The sequence below is a fragment of the Vidua macroura genome, chromosome 3, assembly GCF_024509145.1.
Source record: "Vidua macroura isolate BioBank_ID:100142 chromosome 3, ASM2450914v1, whole genome shotgun sequence".
Lineage (NCBI taxonomy): Eukaryota > Metazoa > Chordata > Aves > Passeriformes > Viduidae > Vidua > Vidua macroura.
In genome coordinates this window covers 21,659,117-21,680,512 of record NC_071573.1, presented here as the reverse complement: position 1 = coordinate 21,680,512, position 21,396 = coordinate 21,659,117, and the positions used below count along the sequence as shown (strand labels likewise).

General features: G+C 37.7%; 1 protein-coding gene across 1 annotated transcript in view; it reads left to right on the top strand.

Moving 5' to 3' along the window:
* Positions 1-20,876, top strand: part of SOCS5 (suppressor of cytokine signaling 5) — a 33,563-nt gene extending 12,687 nt beyond the window's left edge. Inside the window, exons 2-3 of the mRNA XM_053972866.1 lie at positions 10,601-10,692; positions 13,109-20,876. Of these exons, the coding sequence (XP_053828841.1) occupies positions 13,121-14,731 (1,611 nt within the window). The 5' untranslated portion in view covers positions 10,601-10,692; positions 13,109-13,120 and the 3' untranslated portion in view covers positions 14,732-20,876. The remainder of the gene's footprint in view (positions 1-10,600; positions 10,693-13,108) is intronic.
* Positions 20,877-21,396: the final 520 nt, after the last annotated feature.

Genomic DNA, 21,396 nt, shown 5'->3' with positions numbered 1-21,396 from the left:
TAAGGTGACTAGTTTAAACTTTAAGAAAGATGGCCTTGCCTGTTGACACAGTACAGCTGAAAGTTTCTTTTTTCAAATGCATTTCCCCTGTAGCAAAATCTGTGTCAATTATGTAGATACTTGCAGCTGTGTGAGAGAACTTTACCTGAGTTTCATTGCTGTGCTTTCTCTGAACCAGCAGCAGAGCCAACTGTGGCAGTGTGAACTTCTCTGGATGTTGGTACCTGCTGGATCAGGTGTTTTCTTTTCCAAGTTCATTCAGTATAGGAGCAAACAAATTTTGCTGAAAGAATGTTCCAGTCTGGCTGCTTATCAGAATTCTTATGAAGATAAATAATTTTTCTTCAAATCATGACAGATTTTAAGTTACCTGCAAGTTAATTTTGTATGTCTGTGTGCCAGTACAATCAGAATTTTGTAGCTTTGTGTACAATCAAACATTAGGCAGTGTTCTGGGCTTTTCCCCCCCTCCCTTCCCCCCTCCCTTCCCCCCTCCCTTCCCCCACCTAAGGGGCAGACTCCTGCCAGTCTGTAGCAGAAGAGGTTGAGATCTCTGAACTTGCACAACTGGTTTTAGTTATTTGGACCCTTCAGCTTTATATAATGGTTTGAAGGGTGCTCAAGCTATGACTGATCATGAGTATCTTAAGAAAATTTATTAGTTTTCATCTAGTTTTGAATCTAGAATTTGGAATTCTCATTCTTGTCATCACCATGCAAGTTTTCTTCAGGAATTCCTGGCCACTGGGTGAAAGTAGTTAGATGTGGAAATTGCTGTGTTTCATAATGACTTTTTTTTTTTTTTTTGTAACATCAAGAATCAAAGTATTTTTCATAATGGAGGATACTTAAGGATCACACCTTTCTGAACTCATTTATTGAACAGGTTGTTCCTGTGCTCTTAAAATGTTCCTGTGCTTTATAAAAAATATGAGAAAATGTCTGGTCTTTCAAGTAGCAGTTGAACCACCTTTTTGAAAAAATAAAGGTGAATATTTCTTATATTTCTATATTAATAGTTTTCCCTGTTAACAGTGTTACAGTTCCTGATCTTCTGAAGGGTACAGTGTTTTTCTTGATGAGTGTTAGTCTTGAAGCTAAGTTTTAGGTTTTGCTTTACAATTAAGACTTTTATTTAACCTTTCATTTAGTAAAACATGTTTCAGGTTATAAGGAGAATTGGGTTAACATTAAGGAGTAGGTTTCACAGAAATGGTTTAACCAGCATTAATGGCTCACTGCTGCTGGTAGACATGGTTCTTTTCCCCTTCCTCTCTTTTCATAAGACTGGAAATTCTCCTACCTCCATGCTATCACATGTCTCTTCTGGCTTCTTTTTCCTCATTGAAGTGCTGTTTGTCTGTCTGGTTCTTCCATCATTTAGCTTATGGTGAAAATGGAGGTCAGATGAATGTTGGAACTGATGCAAAAGTATGGGAGAGAAGCAAGAATATCCCTTTTAATAGGAGCAAAGCAGTGGCAGATTAATTATAATAGGCTATCACCCTTAGGGTGCCCTTTCTATGGCTAAATTCTGTTCATGAAGAACAACCTAGAAAAAACTGTACTCTTCAATAGCTGCCCTCTGACAAGTTTATCACTCAGTAATCATTGATTTAGGTTTGCTCAGTTTTCAGTGGTGCTGCAGACTGCATGAAATGCAGCCTCTTAAACCATTACAGAATCCCAGAATAGGTAAGGTTAGAAGGAAGGGTCTGCAGTGGATGGTCTGGTCCAAGCTCACTGCTCAAGTAAGGTAAGCCATTCATACAACTGAGTCTCTGCTTTCACAGGGCAAAAGAGCATTACTGCTTTTATTAGTCTCATGCAGCTGGCAATGGTGTTGTAAAAATTCATTTTTCTAGTCAGTTCCTGCAGCCTGTAACTTATATTCATCCACATCAGATAGGAGCCCTTGGATACCAAGCAGCTTTCTAATACTGAATGAGCTGGTGTGGAGGTATTCAAGTGGTATCACAGGTTAGTGAGTTGTCTTTTTAGATAGGCCATTTGCCTATTGATTAATAGGAATGCCCAGTAGCTAATCAGTGGATTAGTGATTCATGGCTAGGGTCTTGCTGCAACAATCCTTTAGTGATAACTGGAGTCAGCTTTTGGATTGAATAGATGATTTCAAAAGACAAAGCATTTATATATTTTATTTTGAGAAAAATTTAGGAGCTAACCAAATACGTATATTTTTCTTAGAAAATTCTCATCCTGTGGGGGCTTACTTACATAACATGCACAGGTGCTTCTTTGCTAGAATGAGCATTTCATTAAAATAGTTTTTATTTAACTGATTGCTTTATGTAAAACAAAGAAGAAAGATGTAGCCACATATTGAGAATCTTGCTATCTTGTTTAATCTTCCTATGCAGTGGAGTCTAGCCCCTTGAAGATAAGATAGCTGCGTAATAATCTAGTTAGCACCTCAGTTGTAATGGACTGAGGCAACTGATGCTCTTAAGAGGAAAGACCTGATTTTCTTATCAGTGCTTATTCAGTCTCTGTAATGTATATCCTCTGCATTTAGTCAATAGTCTTACATTTCTGACTATGGGAAGGGTTAGATATTATTACTTGAAGCTTTTATGCTACATCTTGATTTAATGTTTTGAATCATGGGCACTCCTGTTTTGCATGGCACAAGGAAAGTGTGGTGTGGGTTGTTTTTTTTTTGTTTTTTTTTTTGTGTGTTTGTTTTTTTTTTTTTTTTCGTTTTTTTTGGTTTTGGTTTTTTTTTTTTTTTTGTCTTGGTTTGGTTTTGGGGTGAGGTTTTCTGGTTAGGTGCTTTTATTTGATTTTGTATGGGGTTTTTTTTTAAAAAACACTGTGTCATGAAACTCATGAGTAGAGACCAAGAGAGCCTCTAGATTACTCATTAGTAGGCTTTGAAAACAAATGGAGAGCAGGTGTTGCAAAAGGCTGGACCCTTTGCTGTCAGACAGAGAAACATTCTTTTGTTATTGCTAGAGCAGTAACTCTAAACACAGTAACTTATCTCATTACCCTGAGGTTTTTTCTTTTTAGATATTGCTAATGGATCGTTGTATTGGTACTGTTTAGTATCATGAGCAGTTAAAGGAATGTTGCAATCGTTCATTTGGTGTGCTCAGGTAAGAGCACAATGGCACACTCTGGTTCTTTGGGTGAGTTTGTTCTATTGCTAACAGTGGGTTGACTCTCAAGGGGCTCCACTGTAATCTTTTGTTCTCCCCAGCACCATCATTTGACATTAATGCTTATTGATTGAACTGTTTTTCAAACTGAGACTATGTGCAAGTACACTTCCAAATTTCCAGGGTTTTAAGATATGGAAATTTAGTGCTGCTCTGCATTGTTAGAATGCTTGACTAGCAAGCTAAAATGCCTAAAATGTGAAACTTGGCCAAGACGTAGTCAATGTACTTGCTGAGCAATTTGCTTTGAAGAAATTTAGTTCTGACTTTTTAATGTTTATACTTACACTATCTTGCACACAAAAAAAATCTGAGGTATATTGATGTCATACATATTTTACGTATATCAATTTTTGCATATGTTTATATATAACCAGACACTTGTTGGTTCAGTTATACAAACTCAGCTAAACTAACTACGGGATTTTTTGGTTTTTTTTGTCCCTTACCCCTAAGAAAGATCTTCCTACCTCGGGGGCTGAACCTGCAAGGCTAATGCTTTAAGTTTTTTTACTTGAGTTTTAATAATGTGAAAAAACCAAGGGCAGAATTTCTGAAAGCTTCACATTCACTGAAATCATGGTTCTTAGCAGAGGTCAAAATATGTTTAAAGTCTTTTAACCTTTCTGGAAATCCCACTTAAAATTCCTGATTCATCCTTCTAGCTGGTTTCCAGAATGTTGGGGTTTTTTTAAATTTTTTTTTTTTACCTTTTTAAAAGATGCACTTTAATTTACTATGTTCATAAGTTGTCATCGTGCATGCTTTATGTGTTCAATGTACAGAATATCCAGAACAGTCTTAGTTTAGATTTTCTGGCAATTTAGTCCACAATTTTAAAGTTATGGTAACACCTTTAAGCTAATTTTTGGTGGCATTAGAAAACCAAAATTTCAGTTCCACTGCAATTTAGTGATAGTGTTGGTGTTACAGCTGGCTGTGCTGCAGCACGACCCTCCACACCAAGGCTTGGTGAGCGCTCACTGGCAGAACTTGCTGGTACAGAACCACAAAGCACAGGTTTCCTTCAGCTGGGAAGTTGCAATGTTTCTGGTAGCTCTAGCTGGGTATAGTCTAGGATAAAGTTGCCTGTGGATTAAAGTGAAAACATGAAACAGGCTAGACCTACTGGCAGCCTTCCAGCTGCTTCTCCTTCTTCTTTGCAGGGTTTATGTTCTTTTACCTTCCCCAGGCCCAGCCTGGGGAACCAGGTGCTTGCTGCCAATTAGTCTTGTCAAGACAGCCCAGAGCTTCTCTTGACAAGCCTGACTGCTGACAGCAGCTGTGGGCTAGTCTTAGGCAGGATTTTAACTCCTTGCTTGCCAAATGCTTTGCAGGTTAAATCCCCTGGTCTCATTCTGCAGTTACTCAATTTTCTATTTTATGAAAGTATATTCTCTACAGAAACTCATCTAAGATTTCCAGTGGTGTTGTAGTGATAGCATTTACTTACCAAACTTCTGACATGAAAGAATGTGAGTTGGGAGTTAAGTCATTATGAAGGTCACTTTATAAGTTTATGTTGTTAGAACTGTCCATCTCAGGCCACCTTCTACTTTCTGTAAGCATATCTGTAGCTGGGTAGTAGCTTGGACTGTTACTTTTCTCAGTTGTTTTGGTTTTAGAAACTTTTGAACTTTTGGGTCCATTTCACTTAAATTTGAGAGAAGGGCTATTTTATTTTATTTTATTTTTCCTGCAAATTGCATGAATGGCAATAATGCTTTTCCCTATGTGGTCACCATGCTGGATACATTGCTAGAGAAAGACAAGTACAACTTTTGTTTTATCCGTTCATAAGAGGTGTCAGGTAGCTAGTTTGTTTTGGCAAATATGATCTTTTGCTTGGTCGGGTTAAAAGGACACATGGGAAGTGGCTAGGTGCATGAGAAAAGCTCTGTGTCCAGGAGGACTGTAAGCTGATGGGGGGCACGGGTACAGTGGTGAGGGAGAGGCATTAGACAGGCTGTTGATGTTTTGAAAGATGTAGTGAGAAGAAATAGGACTGTTAAACCAGTATAAATTGATCCCAGAACAGAAGGATTGTGTTTGGAAAATAGGCCATTTACAATTGAATGAAATGCACTGTTTACAAAATACATTAAATTGGATGTTTTTACTGAGCTTGTCAAAGATGTGGGATGTGATTTGACTTATCTTTCAACTTTGCTTCCAATTTCCTTTGCTTTTAGTGAGGCACAGCTATTAAGGTATGCTTTTTCTTAACTCAGGACACCCAAGAATTACATACAAATAACCATTAGATCACTCTTTATCAATTTGATACCTGTTTATGTTTTAGAACTTTGTAGAGGAGGATACACTTCATTAGTGTTCTTAGAAGTAGAAACAAATTCTTCTCTACTACGGGAGAGCTCCATAACTTTTCTCAGAGTACTTATGGCTTTTGCAGAGGTCTTCAAGAGGGCTGCTGTACTTACCTTGAACACTGACTGGAACCATTTATTCTATCCACATGAATTTTAAAAAAGTATAGTGGCAGATTCTCTGCGAGAAGAGTTAAACATAGCAGTATGGAAACCATTATTACACTAAATCACCTAGAGTTCCCTTTCATGGCAGGTACTTTACCTTGCTAACTTAATGCTTGTTCTTTTGTTTTTTGAAATGTTAAGGTGAAATTGAATTGCCTGCTTAGGAGGTAGTTTAAAGGAAACTGCTTTCATTTAATGTTGCTTGTGTGGATTTACATGTTATAATGAGTGGCCACCATCAGGATGCTGCCTAAATGATTTGAAGGTTTCTTGACTTGGAATTAACGTGTGCCATTGTCTTGAATTTGCAGTTTCTAGCATAGAAATCTACCACCATGTGGAGTTCTTGGTAAATCTGTATAGTGTTATTTATGTTTTAGTATCTGAAACTCATGTTTGCTCTGTGATTCTTACATAATTAGAACTACCAGCTTTGCTCATGGTGGTTATTACCTACTAGACTTGTGTAAGTAGAGGGAAAGGAGCATTTAAAAAGCAGTTGTCTCTAGTTTTGATTGAGTGCCATAACTTTCTGTTCATCTATTGAGGTCTTGTGTGCTTCAGGAATTTCAGATTTTCTGAACAGCAAAGAAATGGATAGCAACTGTACAGTACTTTTCAATCCAGGGTGAACACATATAGTCCTAAAATTGTCCTTTTGGAATCCCAAAGTCTTGGAGCAGTGTTTTTGGACTGAAGTTACCAATGTATAGCTGCTTGGGAAGAAACTGGCAGAGCGTCAGCTGTCCAAGCTAAGACTGCTTTTTTCTCATTACAAATCTGCACAAAGGAGGGGGAGGACTTTACTTCTTACTCTAGGTTGGAACAATGGCAAAATATCATTATTTTACTTTGACTTGACAGTCTGCCAGCTCAAGTCGTTGAAACTTTCAGCTTTCCTTGTGTTTTAGCACAATGCATCAAGTCAACTCAGCGTTTTATTTTCGAAGTAAAGGTTTTCAGTGGCTGAACTTTCAATGCAAGTGTTCAAAGCAGCGTCTTAAGTAGAATCCTAATCTCTTTCTTTGCAGCCAGAGCCCTACAGCTGAGAATGGAGATTTCTCTTCAAAGTAGCCATCTGAGAACTTAATAACTTCAGCAGAGCTAACCAGTGCTGCTGTGGAAGGAAGCAGTCTTGCCCTGGCTGCTGCTTCCTCCCTCCTCATCTGCTCCTCCCATGTGTTAACTTGAATGTTTGTACAGAAGTCATAAACCAGATGGAGTAAATGATTGAGACTTTTTCTGAGAATTCATTTTAGTCTGGATCAGTTCCTTGAGCTGGTTGACTGAGCAGCCATATGGTATACAGACCACCTCCTGCACCAGCACAGGTGGCCAGGAAGAGGCTGACACCATTTCTTTTGGTTGCAGTGCTGACTTAGGCCAATTCTGTGTGTTGTTGGAATTGTAGCTCTGTATCCTTTACCTCTTTTCTGGCAGGTTTGAGTTTTGGTTTGGGGATTCAAACCTTCGTATTCATTTTCTTGTGCAACTGCTCTTCCAATTTATCAAAGCCTAATAGTTAAAAAACAGTAGTACTTTATCCTAATAAGGCTTTCATGAGCGCTTGAGACACTTGGCCCCTTTACCTTGTTTAGTTAAAAAAATAGCAGCCACCTTTTCCTTCCAGGCCTCTAAATCAGCTCTTTGAGCTGTCTGCAGTGAGCACATTTCTGTGTGTGTAGAAAAATGCATGGTTCCTCTTGAGCCAACAAATTCCTTGTTTTTAAGAAACGTTATCTCTAGTATTACAGTAGTAATTCATTATTTCTAGAATGTGCATTGGAAGGGAGGAAATTGCTTTGTAATCCTTGGTATTGCCCTTCCTTCCTCAAGTGGGTTACTTCAGATGTAGGGGGGGGTGCCAGCCTTCCTCACTTTGAATAAGGTTGAGGAGCACTGACGAGAGCAGCTCCCTCCGTGCATCCCTACAGCAGGAACCTGCAGCAGGCATTTGGCAGCGTGCAGATAGGACAATGACCTCTTCAGCAAGCATCTCTTAATGGAAGCAAATGTCTTTAATAAGAGTCTCTTGTCACTGCTAAGCAAATAATTTTGAGGAATGACACAGATAGAAGCAGCGTTTCCTTCCAGTCTTTTGCTTGTACCTCCATGGTCTGTGCACCAGGGTCATGGAATGCGGTAGCCGGTTTGCCTGTATAGGCTCCAGCTAACATTGTGCTAAACAGTGTGCAAGGAGCAGAGAGACTGATTTCTTTCCCTGCTCTCTTTTCCTTCTCCTGTCAGGTTACTGAGATTTGACTTGTAAGAATTTTCTGGTTTTGTATTCCTTCAATGTTTTGACCTTGTTATCTTTCAGTGTTTTGAAGCTATCATCTTACAAAAATACCAAAACAAATAATTTTGTAGGTTCTTTTTTTCTGAGCCTGTTCTGTAGGGTATCATATTTTGTGCAGTCTATCATCTTTTGTGAAGATGGTACATTGTTAGGAGTTAATACTTTGAATATAATAAACCATACTGAATACCTTTTAAACTGGGTGAACTGTGAGAGTGAAACGAGTGTATTATCTTGCAGACAGAGCACAGCCTTGACTTAGAATAGTGTTCCTATGAAGTCACAGGCAGAAAGCTCTGGCTAGGTCTTGTGATGTTTCTGGTAAGAATAGTGTGAGTTTTCACAGTAATCTGTTAATATATGGTATTTTAGGATTACAAAAATTTGCAACTGTAGCTTTATCATACTGCTTAAAATCTCCTTGTTGTCTCAGCATTTGTGCACTCAGAATACTCAAAGACTACACTCATGCAAACTTCATGCATTGGAATGTCTCTAAATTTACTGCAAATGGGAATATAGCACTAAGGTATTGCTGCTCATTGCTTCTGTAATCTGTGTAGAGTGCTTATTACCTGTTATTTTTAAGATAATTTCTGCCAGTTCAAAGTAGGTAGAAATAATTTTTAGTTGAAAAGGATTGTGTTAAGAACATCAGTAGAACTTATATTTTTCTTAGAAAAAATAATTGGGTTTTTTTTTTCTTAGAAAATCTACAAATGGTTGAATTCACTTTGTGGATTTTGATGGAATGAAATGGATTTCCTGTTTAGGCTAGAATAACCATTGGCGGTGCTCCTTTGTAAAACTGGGATGGCTTTAGAACCAGTTCAGAAACAATTTTTGTCAAGCTCAGTGCTGCCACAAGAAATCTGTGAAACCACACATCTGTTGCACATGGATTTAAACTAATTTAAAATCACTAAGTTAAATTTAAATACTTTACCAGTGACTCAACTTTTATTCTAACACAAGTCTGAGATGTTTAACTGAGACAATTTGCCCAAATTCAAGGAACTGTTTTCCATTAGGGAAGGCTGGTTCTCAAAGAAACCACTCTCTCCTGGAGTCACCTAGCAGTTTGTCCAACAGGCCATGTCAGCTGGCTGGCAGTGGTGATGTGATAGGTGGTATATTGACTGCTCATGTTTCTGAGCAGAACTGAGAAGAATGGAGATATATAAAGCTAGTGCCACTAAGTGTGACACTTCAGGATAAGTATCCATGTGGGTTTTTTGAATTTTTGATGAGTTAAAATGGTTAGCATGCAGCCCCTTTGCCACCTGTGCCCAGTAAAATAGCATCACTGGTTTTATTTGCAATGAAGACGAACTTCAGAGGGCTGAATGAGCTAATGTTTCAAGTAAGGTTTTGTTTAAAGTTGGATAGCCCTTATTTTAGCAACTTTACCTTGCATTTGCTCTGTTAAGGCCTTGCACTGAACAAATTTTAATGGTTTTGACTGTCTTGTGTTTGTAGGCTTGCTAGGAACATAATGCAGAACAAAATAAATGAGAGTAAATGTTACAGTTGCAGAAGAACTGTACTTGTGCTTTGATCTTCATCTGGTATAAATACTCTGTACTTGTCACTCTGTTGCTCTCTGAAAAGGTTACTTTTATGGAATCTCAATAGCAGTAGAGTGGCCTAACTTTAAAAATGTTTCAGGAATTTTAGCACTTCCAGAGGTGAATGGAAACTAATAATACTTGGACTTTTCTGCCATTGCTCTGGAGTTTCTACCTAGGAATATTAACTTTGAATATCCACCTAGTGATTGCTCAACCCTGTAGCTTTTCATTGAAGTACATGTGCATCACATTTCAATAGTTTTCTTCTTGTTCTGTGTGTAAAGCTTTAATATAAGTTCCCAATGTTTTCTGTTAACTCTTACTGCTTTCCTGGGCTTGGGTCTAGCATGGAGAAGCAAATTATTCTCTTCTATTACTGTTAGATTTCTGACAATGGTGTGAGCATATTAAATCCCTCAACTCCTCTTGGATTTCTGAAAAACAATGATGATTATTTTAGGGAAGTGCTGACCTACTCTTTTAATAAAGAACTTGTCTTGTATTCCACTTTCCCATTTTTAGAATCATGGTTCATATTGCTCTTGCTTCACAATCATATAACATCCTTGTGGAGAGTACAGCAGTTGCTTACCTGGAAAAGTAATATTAGAAAAGTGTGTATTTTTAGCTGCCTTTTGATGTGATGTAGCAGCTGGAAACAAGGAGAGACAGTATGTAGTGATCTGACAGCACTGCCAACCACAACTTGAGACCAAAATGTGAGGAAACAGTTTCATAGGCTCGATTATGCCCATTGTGCCTAGCACTTCAATGATCCAGATACTGTGGCTTTGCTCTTGGTTGTCAAAAGTTTTATTTCGGACTCCTCCCCATGACTGTACTTGAATGTTGTTAATGTATAGAAAAAGCAAGTTCTGTGAAGCTTTTTGTTTATGTTAATATGCATTAAAAATATATAAAGAGCAGACAGTTACACGGACACATTTCAGAAATAAATAGTAAAATATCCCTTTGATCTCAGTGATTAACAGTAAATGTCTAAATGAAAAGATATTCTAACTATTAACAAAATTTCTGCTTTTCCCTTTGTAGTAAACATGTCCACAAGTCAAAGAAGGAATCTAGCAAGTTCATGTTGAGGTATATTCTCAAGACAAGACACAGTGACTCATTTGCTTTTCTGGGTAAGAAAGGTATCTTTATTCTCTTGAGTGTGATGAAAAGTACTTAACCTTTTTAGTTTAACTTCTGAAAAGTACAGTCTGTCAAGCCAGTATGCTGGGGGGGTTGTGGGTGGAGTGTTTTGTTGGTTTTTATTTTTATTTGTTCTTGAAGCTTTCTGGGCACATGTAGAGAACTTTCCACCTGTCTAACAGTCTTAAAACATTTTAGACTAGTAGTGCAAAGGAAGAGCAATAAAGAGCAATTTCAGAATAAAAGACACCACTGAATAGCATGTGATTGTTTGGATAGAAAAGTAATTCCAGTTCATTGTCACAAAATGTGTACATTTTCTCGCCTGACTTGCCAAGTGGAGTTTATATAGTATCTCATTCTTTTCTCTTCCCAAAAATTTTAAACATCTCTCTGACTAGGAAGAGATTAAAAAACTTAAAACTTGAGACAAAAGTGTAGAAGTCAACCTTATATATATATATTTTGTTGACAGGCTGGCAGCCAGCAGACACGTGCTCCTTCATGGTCAGCATGGCTATTCTGAGACACCACAAACAGCTACGATCATTGCAATGACATGATACATGTTGGGGGCTTCCTGCAAATTTGTGTGTAGTCTGACTTTAGTAGTTCTGCTGCTCCTAGAATTTCCCCAGCTTGATCCAGACAACTCCAGAAAGAAAAACAATTTAAGGATTTTTTATTTTATTCAGGAAGACATTTTTTGCTCATTTGCTTACAGTCTTTATGTATACATGGAGCTGTGTAGCATCTTTTATGTTTAACATTGTTCTTCAAGTGTCTGCCTCCTTAACCATGTCAGTGTTGTGCAGATTGTCCTTTAGCAGTGTGTTGTAGGTAACTTGTACCAGTAACCTTCAGAGACTGGTGGCTTGATTTTTCCCCTTTCTCCAGCTCCCTCATCCACACTCAATTCTTAAGTTAGGTACCTGGCTCGCTGGGTTTGCTGGATGATCTGATGACAGAATGAGACAGAAAGCTTTTGTTTTTTGTTCCTATCACAGTCAGGTGTTACACATCATTCTCTTTCATATTTCTCATATAAGCTGTGCCTCTGACTCTTCTCCAGTCTCAGTGGATTCTGCTATAAAGTCGTAGGCTTACAGCTGTGCTCCTGTTGTAAGGACTTGTAGGCTGGATCACCAGAGCGTGGCCTACTTGTTTATCATCCACTTTGTTATGAGCCCCAGTGCATTTAGTCACTGCTTCAGATTCCTTTCCAGTTATGAACAGAAAAGAAGTGCAGCAACAGAGGAGTGTTGCTGCAAAATAATGTTTCCAAAGAACAGAGCAGTTTCCATAAAGAGTTAAATTAGATAAGCTGACGTGTTTTAGTCTTTTAAGTTTAGCACTTCTCTCAGAACTTAATTAGATCTAATTTAGTTTGGCATTGCCTGACTTTTTTTAGTACAGAATTAGCCTGTTTCTCTCTGTCCTAGGGCAGTCCTGTAATTTTGGCAGTCTTGTTCCAATTATCAAACTCAGTTTCTAAAGATGCAGTTTCAGAATACACACTGCTAATGTTTTTATCTTTTTACAGTATCTTCATGATTCACTGTCATCGTGTTTCTGCTGTGGAGCTGCTTTCTTTTTAAGTGTTCTTACTAAAGATAGAAAAGCTCCTTGGGCTCTTTCATTCTTTTATATCTTAAGTAATAAAGCCAACCATTGGTTGGTGGGTTTTTTTTCAGCTGTTTCATATGGCTTACATTAATGTATCAGAGACTTTATAATTCTAAAATTGTCTTTTGGTGATTGTCTCATCTAATAAGGATGAATGCTTTTCCCCCCCCTAAATTTCTATTTTTGTGCTAGTTCTTTTAATCTTACAAAGCTATATCTTAGAATTTATGTGGTGTGCAGCTGGAGCTTTTGTTTTACATGATGTATCTGGACATTTGCAGTATATTTGTTGGATTTTACTAACAGCTCTCCTAGTTTGGAGTAACTTGAGCAGTTCTTATTCAGAATTTGTTTTACTGCTACTTGTTGGAAGCTTATCAGAGAATCATGCCTAACATATGACTTAAAAATTCTTTCTTAAATGAAGAATTTTAGACTATGTATTTCCTATTCATCAGATACAATATGTGCCTACAGGAAAATAGTAGGGCCTACTTGTAAATGAAATGTTTGTAATTTCATAAACTCTTTCTTTGTGGTGATTTTTCTAAATACTCATTTAGAAAATATTCAAAAATATGGATATTTTTCTAAATGTCAAAATGGTGTGATGCATCTTGCTTCCACATAACCCTACAAAGACTAGGGCACTTTTTAAAATGCATTGCATTCAGTTAGTAATAGTCATCTAGGGTCTGTAACTTAATTGATAACTGAAGATGTATCCTCATGTTTTAAAGCTATATTTTTATTTTACTATTTCTTCTCCTCTTGATTTAGATAACATAATCCATGGATAAAGTGGGAAAGATGTGGAACAATTTCAAATACAGGTGCCAGAATCTCTTTAGTCATGAGGGTGGAAGCCAGAATGAGAGTATAGTTGTGAACTCAAATAATTGCTCATCTGGTAAAGAGAAAGCCATCCAGATAACTGACTTGACTCAACAACAGCCCAGCAGTCCTTTGAGAGAAAACATTGCTTTGCAATTAGGCTTAAGTCCTTCAAAGAATTCAGCAAGGCGGAACCAAAACTGTGTCACAGAAATTCCTCAGATTGTTGAAATAAGCATTGAGAAAGAGAATGACTCATGTGTCACCACAGGAGCCAGGCTTGCTCGAAGGGACTCTTATTCTCGGCATGCTCCTTGGGGTGGGAAGAAAAAGCATTCCTGCTCTACCAAAACACAGAGCTCGTTGGATACTGAAAAAAGATTTGGTAGAACGCGAAGTGGTTTGCAGAGGAGGGAGAGAAGGTACGGGGTGAGCTCAGTCCATGACATGGACGCAGTATCCAGCAGGACAGTAGGTAGCCGTTCTCTGCGACAGCGTCTCCAAGATACTGTTGGGCTGTGTTTTCCCATGAGAACTTACAGCAAACAGTCCAAACCTCTGTTTTCTAACAAAAGAAAGATCCATCTCTCTGAACTAATGCTTGAGAAATGCCCTTTTCCTGCAGGCTCAGATCTGGCCCAGAAGTGGCATCTGATTAAACAACACACAGCACCTGTAAGCCCTCATTCAACTTTCTTTGACACATTTGATCCTTCCTTGGTTTCCACAGAAGATGAAGAAGACCGGCTCAGAGAGAGACGTAGGCTTAGTATTGAAGAAGGGGTTGATCCCCCTCCCAATGCCCAAATACACACTTTTGAAGCTACAGCACAGGTAAATCCATTGTATAAACTGGGACCAAAGTTAGCCCCCGGTATGACTGAGCTGACCGGGGACAAAACCATAACACCTCCAGGGAACTGTGACTCTGAAGAGGACACAACAACGCTTTGCCTGCAGTCGCGCCGGCAGAAGCAGCGTCAGATGTCAGGAGAGAGCCATGGCCATATCAGCAGGCAGGGGGCTTGGAAAGTGCATACTCAGATTGATTACATCCACTGCCTCGTGCCAGACTTGCTCCAGATCACAGGTAACCCGTGTTACTGGGGCGTCATGGACCGCTATGAAGCAGAAGCACTTCTGGAGGGAAAACCTGAAGGCACCTTTTTGCTCAGGGATTCTGCGCAGGAGGACTACCTCTTCTCAGTGAGCTTCCGCCGCTACAACCGCTCCCTGCACGCACGCATTGAGCAGTGGAACCACAACTTCAGCTTTGATGCCCACGACCCCTGTGTGTTCCACTCCTCCACCGTTACGGGGCTTCTGGAACACTACAAAGACCCCAGCTCTTGCATGTTCTTTGAGCCATTGCTTACTGTATCTCTGAACAGGACCTTCCCCTTTAGTCTGCAGTATATCTGCCGGGCAGTAATCTGCAGGTGCACTACATACGATGGAATTGATGACCTTCCTCTACCCTCAATGTTGCAAGACTTTCTAAAGGAGTATCACTATAAACAAAAAGTCAGGGTGCGATGGCTGGAGCGGGAACCTATAAAAACAAAGTAAATGGAAATCAAAATAAGCTTCTGGAACATGCTTTTTTTTTTTTTTTTTGTGTATTACAGTTTAACTGCAGCAAGCGCACCGATGACGTCTAGCTTTTCTGCAATACCCTATTTAAGCTGAGTGTTAGTATCCTGTCAGATGCTGCCTGCTGTTAATCAAACTAAGTTGTGATGCCTCTTGGAAACAATAAGCAGACACAATTCTGCACGTTTTTCATTAAGGCCTAATGAAATATTTTTGCTAATTTCTAAATATTTTGTTTCCCTTTTGTAGCTGTAGTAATTGGATGAAGAAACTATGAGGCATTTCCCATGGGGCATTCATGTAATGCTGTTAAAGAAAGGCTTTATTGGAGGGGCATTTTTGCTAATATTTGAAGTATTTTTTTAAATTTCTCTTCTTGAAAACTTTCCTCAACTCAAAGTAATAATTTAGCTCACAAACAAGTTTCCAAATACTAGTGAATATTTTCTTGTGATGAAGAGCAGTTCGTTAGAAGCAGTCCATTAAGAGTTAATGGTGCTTTGATGCTAACAGATGAATCATGCTTTTCACAGTGTATAAGGTTTCCTAATCATTAAGACTTGAATATGCCTGCTCAGTACTGTAATTCTGTTACAAACACTTGGTGATTTAAGTGGCATTGTTAGCAAATGTAATACTGTCTCAGACATTTAAAAATACCTTCCAGTGTGAGTTGCTGCTTCTGTGGCAGGACACAGAATTAGATTATTGCTGTGAAACAGAAGGTTGTGGGTTTTTTCCAAAACAGATTTTGGTCGCCTGACTGCTAGTAACTTACAATGGAAGGTAATAGTGACAAGAAAAAATGCTTAATTATTTAAAGTCGTCTGATATTTTTATGGAGAACATGGCAAGTGGATGAATTATTATAATCAGAGTACAAAATCTGACATATCTGAAGCAAATGTCAGGTTTCAAAGGTACTGGTACACTTTATTTGTAAATATCTTTCCATCTGCGCTTTTAAAAATGTTTTAAAGTAATATGCACTGATGATAGTTTCAACAGATTACTTAGAAACAAGATTCTAACTTCTGTTTGCTTATTTACGTGGAGATGGAACTTAAAAGTAGTTCTATCTTAGATATTTTGCACTAAAATTTTGGTGGAATGCCCTGACCCCTGTTTAATGTTTTGTACCAATTCTGAGTGCTCCCTAGTTTCTTTACCAGCTGCTACAGTATTTTATTTCTTACTTCTCTATGGCAGTGACCTGTGCGAGGTAGGAAACATTTTGGCTGCAAGTACAATAAACGTTATTCTTGTATGCTACACTAACCCTTCTATTGATGTATTTTTCTGCTTGCTGTGCCTTGTTCTGGCTTTTTGTGCTAATAAAGTACAGTATGTTCAGTGTTATACTTGTATATCTGCTCTGTTTTTATATATTCACATAACTTGTAGCAGTTAAATGAATTTTTAATAGGCTTTTCTTAGTATTTAGGATAGGTAATGCACAAGTACTGTGCAGTTGAGTATTAGGTGGTCAGCACACCTTATTCCTGGTTTTTGTTAAAGCAACTTGACAATGTACACCATTGAATAATGTTTCTGTAGTCACTGCAAGGTAGTGGACTTGTCTGCAGGCATAGAGCATTTTACAGGTTTTTGTAATGCAAAGGATAAATGTTAAGCAAAAAGTGTTCTAAAACATTATTGATTCCCTGTAATGGTTGCTGAAGGTGTTTCAGCTTGTTGTATAGGTAACTGCTAAGGTTAATATTTTGATACTCCCCACTGAGGAATGCTTATTCCTGTAAATTGACAGTACAGCAGTGGCATTTGTTCACTTTTAGGCTATTTTGATAAATGGATGTACACACAGGCTGGCCAAATGTCCTGTTTTTACCAAAGAATACTGTCAATTTATGTTGGGGTATTTTTTTAGTTAAAAAAAAAACAAACAAACTCAAGAGTGGAGAGGTGCAATTTTTGTTCTATCAAATATTTATCCCAAGCTATGATAAACCAAAGTATTTGACAACTTCATCTGAACCTAAGTAATGTATACGTTTATGTTGTAGAGCCTAAAGCTTTTACATCAATGGTGTTGTCATTATTCCTGAACTCACAATGCACCTGAAGAGGAGTGATTTAAATAATTTTGTAATGACTGGAACAGCACTACATAAAAGCTCATACTGCGAGGGGTTAATCTGAAGCACCCAGAAAGCACTTTAAAACGTGTTTATATGCTTGTGGAAAGTTTGTGATCCTGTTATGCATTCTTTGTAGTAGATTATCTTCTTTCATGTGTTAAAAGACTTCAACTGTTAAAATGGAACTTTGTTTAGAATATGTAAATACTAAATTTATGTAATTATGTGTACAATTGTGCTCTTGGTCTCTTAAGTTTTGAATTGTGTATGTGTCATTGGATATGCAACTCTTGGTTTAAAATCTACTCTAAGCATAAAAAGAGGAAAAAGTCACCAGCATGAAATTGCACCTAAGTGTACCTTCACTGTGTCGTTCTCACTGTTCCCTCAGTCAGATCTGAATGCCAGATGAGTTTACTTAAATTCTTGCTTTCAATATTAGTGTCATACAGTCAGCCTGCAACCAAGCTTTGTCCCAGTGTAGGGACCTGTTTTTCATTTACACTCGTTGCAGTTGCTTGTCATGAACTAGCTGTGACATTGTCAATGTGGTCAGGAATACACATTCATCTAATTTTTAATCATGTGGAATCTTTGGGAAAAAAAAAAAATAAAAACCCCAAACCCTTATCTCAGAAAGTTTGCTCTTGCTTTTGTATAAATAATCTTTATGGAGAGATTTGCTCCCCTAAAACACAAAAAAGGAATGATCTATTTCTCTACAACTTTTTTAAAGCTCTGCTTCACTGAAATATACAGAATAATTTGCTAGTGTGCTTATGCTAAAATGAATCACTTTTTAAATTTTGGTGGACTTGAGGGTTGACTATTCCAGTTGCAGTGTATTGCTTAATGAATACATTTTCAGTTCTAAAGGCATTAAAATGCTAGTAGGTGGAGAATGCAAATAGTTGATTTCTCATTTGTGTTTCTCATTCTGGTTTCATTTAGAAAACCTTAAACGTCTTAAAAAGGTGCACAAACCACAGCTTTATTTTTTTTTTTTAATTTAACAGTAGGATTCAATGTAAAAAGGTACACTTGTATTATTCCAATTTAATTTGGTTACATGACAGATGAGTTTTTGAGCCTCAGTCTTGTCAATTGGTTTTTTGAGGTGATTCTCATTTCAGCAGAAAGAGCTATAGAAAGTGCTTACTCTGTAGGAGGGTTTTGTGAGGAATCTTACCAAAGGTATTTTATGTTCCTGTGGAATTGGAGAAAGGAAAATATACTATATTTTGAGTATCCAGGAAGGGTTTATGAGTTTAGAATCTCTTAGCAGTTTTATCAGGTCTATGGTGTTTATCAGTTTTAAATGCATAACTCTTGAAAATACTTGTAAGGCAAGTACATTTGTCCAGATAATTTACTTGTCAGAATGGAACTTGTGAAGAAAATAAGTTACTAATTAATGTTTTGCATTTATGTACTTTTAAATTTTATTCGTGTTTGAAGACTTGCTGCTTACAAAATAATAGTCCTTAAATCAGAAGCATAGAGTTGTGAAAAGATGTGTCTGTTTATCTGTAGTGTTTGACAATATGAAGTCAAGCCTTCCAGATGTCGCCCAAATCCTTAAGTCCCTATTTATCTTTAAGGTTCGGCACTACTTAGAAACAAGCAAAGGTTCTGAGTTTCTGTAGTAAAAAACCTGTTTGCTCTAGTCTCCATGTGCAAGCCAAAATATTTGCAGAATGCTTTAAATTTTTTCTCTGTTGCAGAATTGCATGTAAGACAGAAGTTGTCATTGTCAGAAGTTCCTGAGTGCCAGAGAGATATCTGCAGGCATCATGGTTATTTTTTATTCCAAAGTTATCTTGAAAGACAGTATTTAATGGAAATATATGAACTGAATCTTAGCTGATTCTTTTCTAAAATAGGTTTTCTCCATTTAAGACATTTTAAACTAACATTTAAAATTATGAAAGCACTTTTTGACCCTCATTTTCTGAAAGTTTTGTTGTGAAGTGGGCATGTATGTGCCAAATCTTAGTCTGCAAGTATCTGGCACATGTATATTTATATGTTAATAAGATGCCTCCAAGCATGTTTACATTCGTGGTCTTTTTTTGAAGCTACTGAAGTACACCAATATGGTGAGCATTAATATATTGGAATTCTCAAAATTCTGTCTGTTTTCTGTCTGTGTATGGCATGCTTTGCAATTAAAAGGACTATTTTATTTGTATCTTCACCTGCACTTACATATTATGACCAGTTGATTGGTGTGTTTTTTCCTGCTGTTGTCACACTTATCTAAACAGTTGTCTCTGGACTGTGACCAAAGGAGATTTTTCATACCTGTTTATTTTTAAGTAGAAATCAAATCAGTTGGCTTTTAAAGTATTAATTCCTGTGGAGCGTGGTATAATACTGCTAATTACTCTTTTCCTTTTTGCAGTATTCATGTACAGAGAATCATTTAGCTTGACCATGAGTTGTATCTGCTGAATGCAGTTGACTTTAAATGTCTGAATTTTAAGCATTTTTTTTAAATTGAAAATGCTTCTGATGAGGACTTTGAAAAGAAAAAGGTTTGATGTTTTTATGTCAAAATACATAAAGTGAATGTTTTGCAATGAGATAAGAATCTTTTGAAGATGCTTTTTAGACATTTTCCTCTGTCACTGTCTTAAATCAAGACTCTTAAAAAACAAAAATCAAAACCCAAACAGTCTCTTGATGACTTAAACCTTACAATCTTTTGGAAACTGAAAAGAAATCTGGTGCTTTTACTTAATTTGCTTGCATATTGCTAGACTGATTTAAGAATAGTTGTTTCAAGAAGCAAATTAAATCTGTTATTTCAATGAAGCATTGCTATTCGTGATTTTATAAAATATTCCATTTGCAAAAATTGTCTATCAACAGGATGTTAACCTGATACTGTATTTGTTGTTATCAGGGTAACTATTGTGTGTATGCTTTTCGAGCTGAGTAAGTGTTCACTTTGTAAATTTGCATTAAGGCTACAGCTGTTACCAGCAAGGTTCCCTAGGGCCAGCACAATGAGTTTATGAGCTGAAGCTCCTGGTGCTTGACCCCTTTTTGTCTACAGTAGTAAAAAAAGTGTGTAAGTCTCCGCAGTACAGCTCGTGTTACAAATTTCCATGTTAAGCACACAGCTATGCTGACAAGCAGAAACATATCTGAACTTGCTTGTCTGGAGTAAAGCAACCTCTGACTTCTCAGCAGGAGCTGTAACTTGGTGGCACGTTGGCAAAGAGGAAGCAGAAATAGGTTTTGCTCTTCCCTGAGCAGCTGTTAAACTGAACGCGGTGTGTGCTTCCTGTGCGGTAGGGTATCTGAACTCCTTAGAGCCCTGAGAATTTTAATAGCGTTCAGAAGATACAGAAGCACTTAGCTGCTTTGCCACTTCTTGCTTTCGTACTTGTAGTTTTGCAAAAGCTTGAAGAGATATATTTATTAAAATTGAATCTATGTAGTCACCAACTGTATAAGCACTGCTTTGTAATATCTTTATAGAGATCTCAAATTCCTACACAATTATATTTAAACTGTTTTGGGAAAATGAATAATGACACTGTGGGCACAAATTAATTCAGATTGCACTATAAACTTTCTTACCAGAAGCCTTCATTCTTACAAAGAACTATGCGATCCCTACACAGAAACTGTAGCTTTGGTGGTGCGCTCTTTGGTAGATGTCCAAAAAAGTGGCATCCAGACGGTCCCTGGACCTTTTCTGACATTCCAGTTGAAGGGGCCTGGCAGGCCCGCGGGGCACTCGAGGAGTTGGCTGGCAAGCACGCCATGCTGAGCGTCACCTGATGCCAGCACCTTGTATAACTCTGCTGGTTTAGGTCTCCCCAGCTTAGATGTTTTTTAACTCACTGCAGCTTAAATGTTTCTCCACCCTGCCTAATTTGTCTTTGTTACTTGGTTGCCAAACTGTCTTGCATCTTAATAGAGTAAGAAAATAATGCGATTTATGGCTACCCAACCAGTGTATTAAGTAATAGATGGCTCTGTCTTAATAAACGGGGTATAAACTGCCATATCGTTTTCTTTTTATATTTGTTTGGGAGCAAAAAGTTGTGGGTTTAATGAGTTTATTTTAAGTCCATGCTGTAAATGTGTAGTTTTACAAATATTTAGTTGCACATGTCAAGAACAATAAGTAATCAGTAACTCAGGTTAGAGTTCTTTTCTGTTTCATCTAAAATACTTGAGTGAAGAGATCCACAGTTGTTATCTTCAGAAGTTTTATCAGTCTCTGAAATTCATCAATTAGTTTAGCGAGTTTTCACTTAAATCACTTAAAGTGTTTGTCTCTCCAGCTGTGGGCTAAGGACATGTTTTTGTGACATGTGTCTTCTAGAGTACAGCCCCCACGAGCACAAGCTCAGGCGCAGATGTAGATGTCATCCTGTAAACTGGGAGCGTTTCTCCTCTGTGCCTGATGGGAGCCGCTCCGAAAGCAAATTAGTGCAAACCCTATAGCTAATTATGAAAAGTGAGCAAAATGCTGCTGGTGAGCAGTTATAGCTGGGCACAGCAACAACCATGTGACAAGCT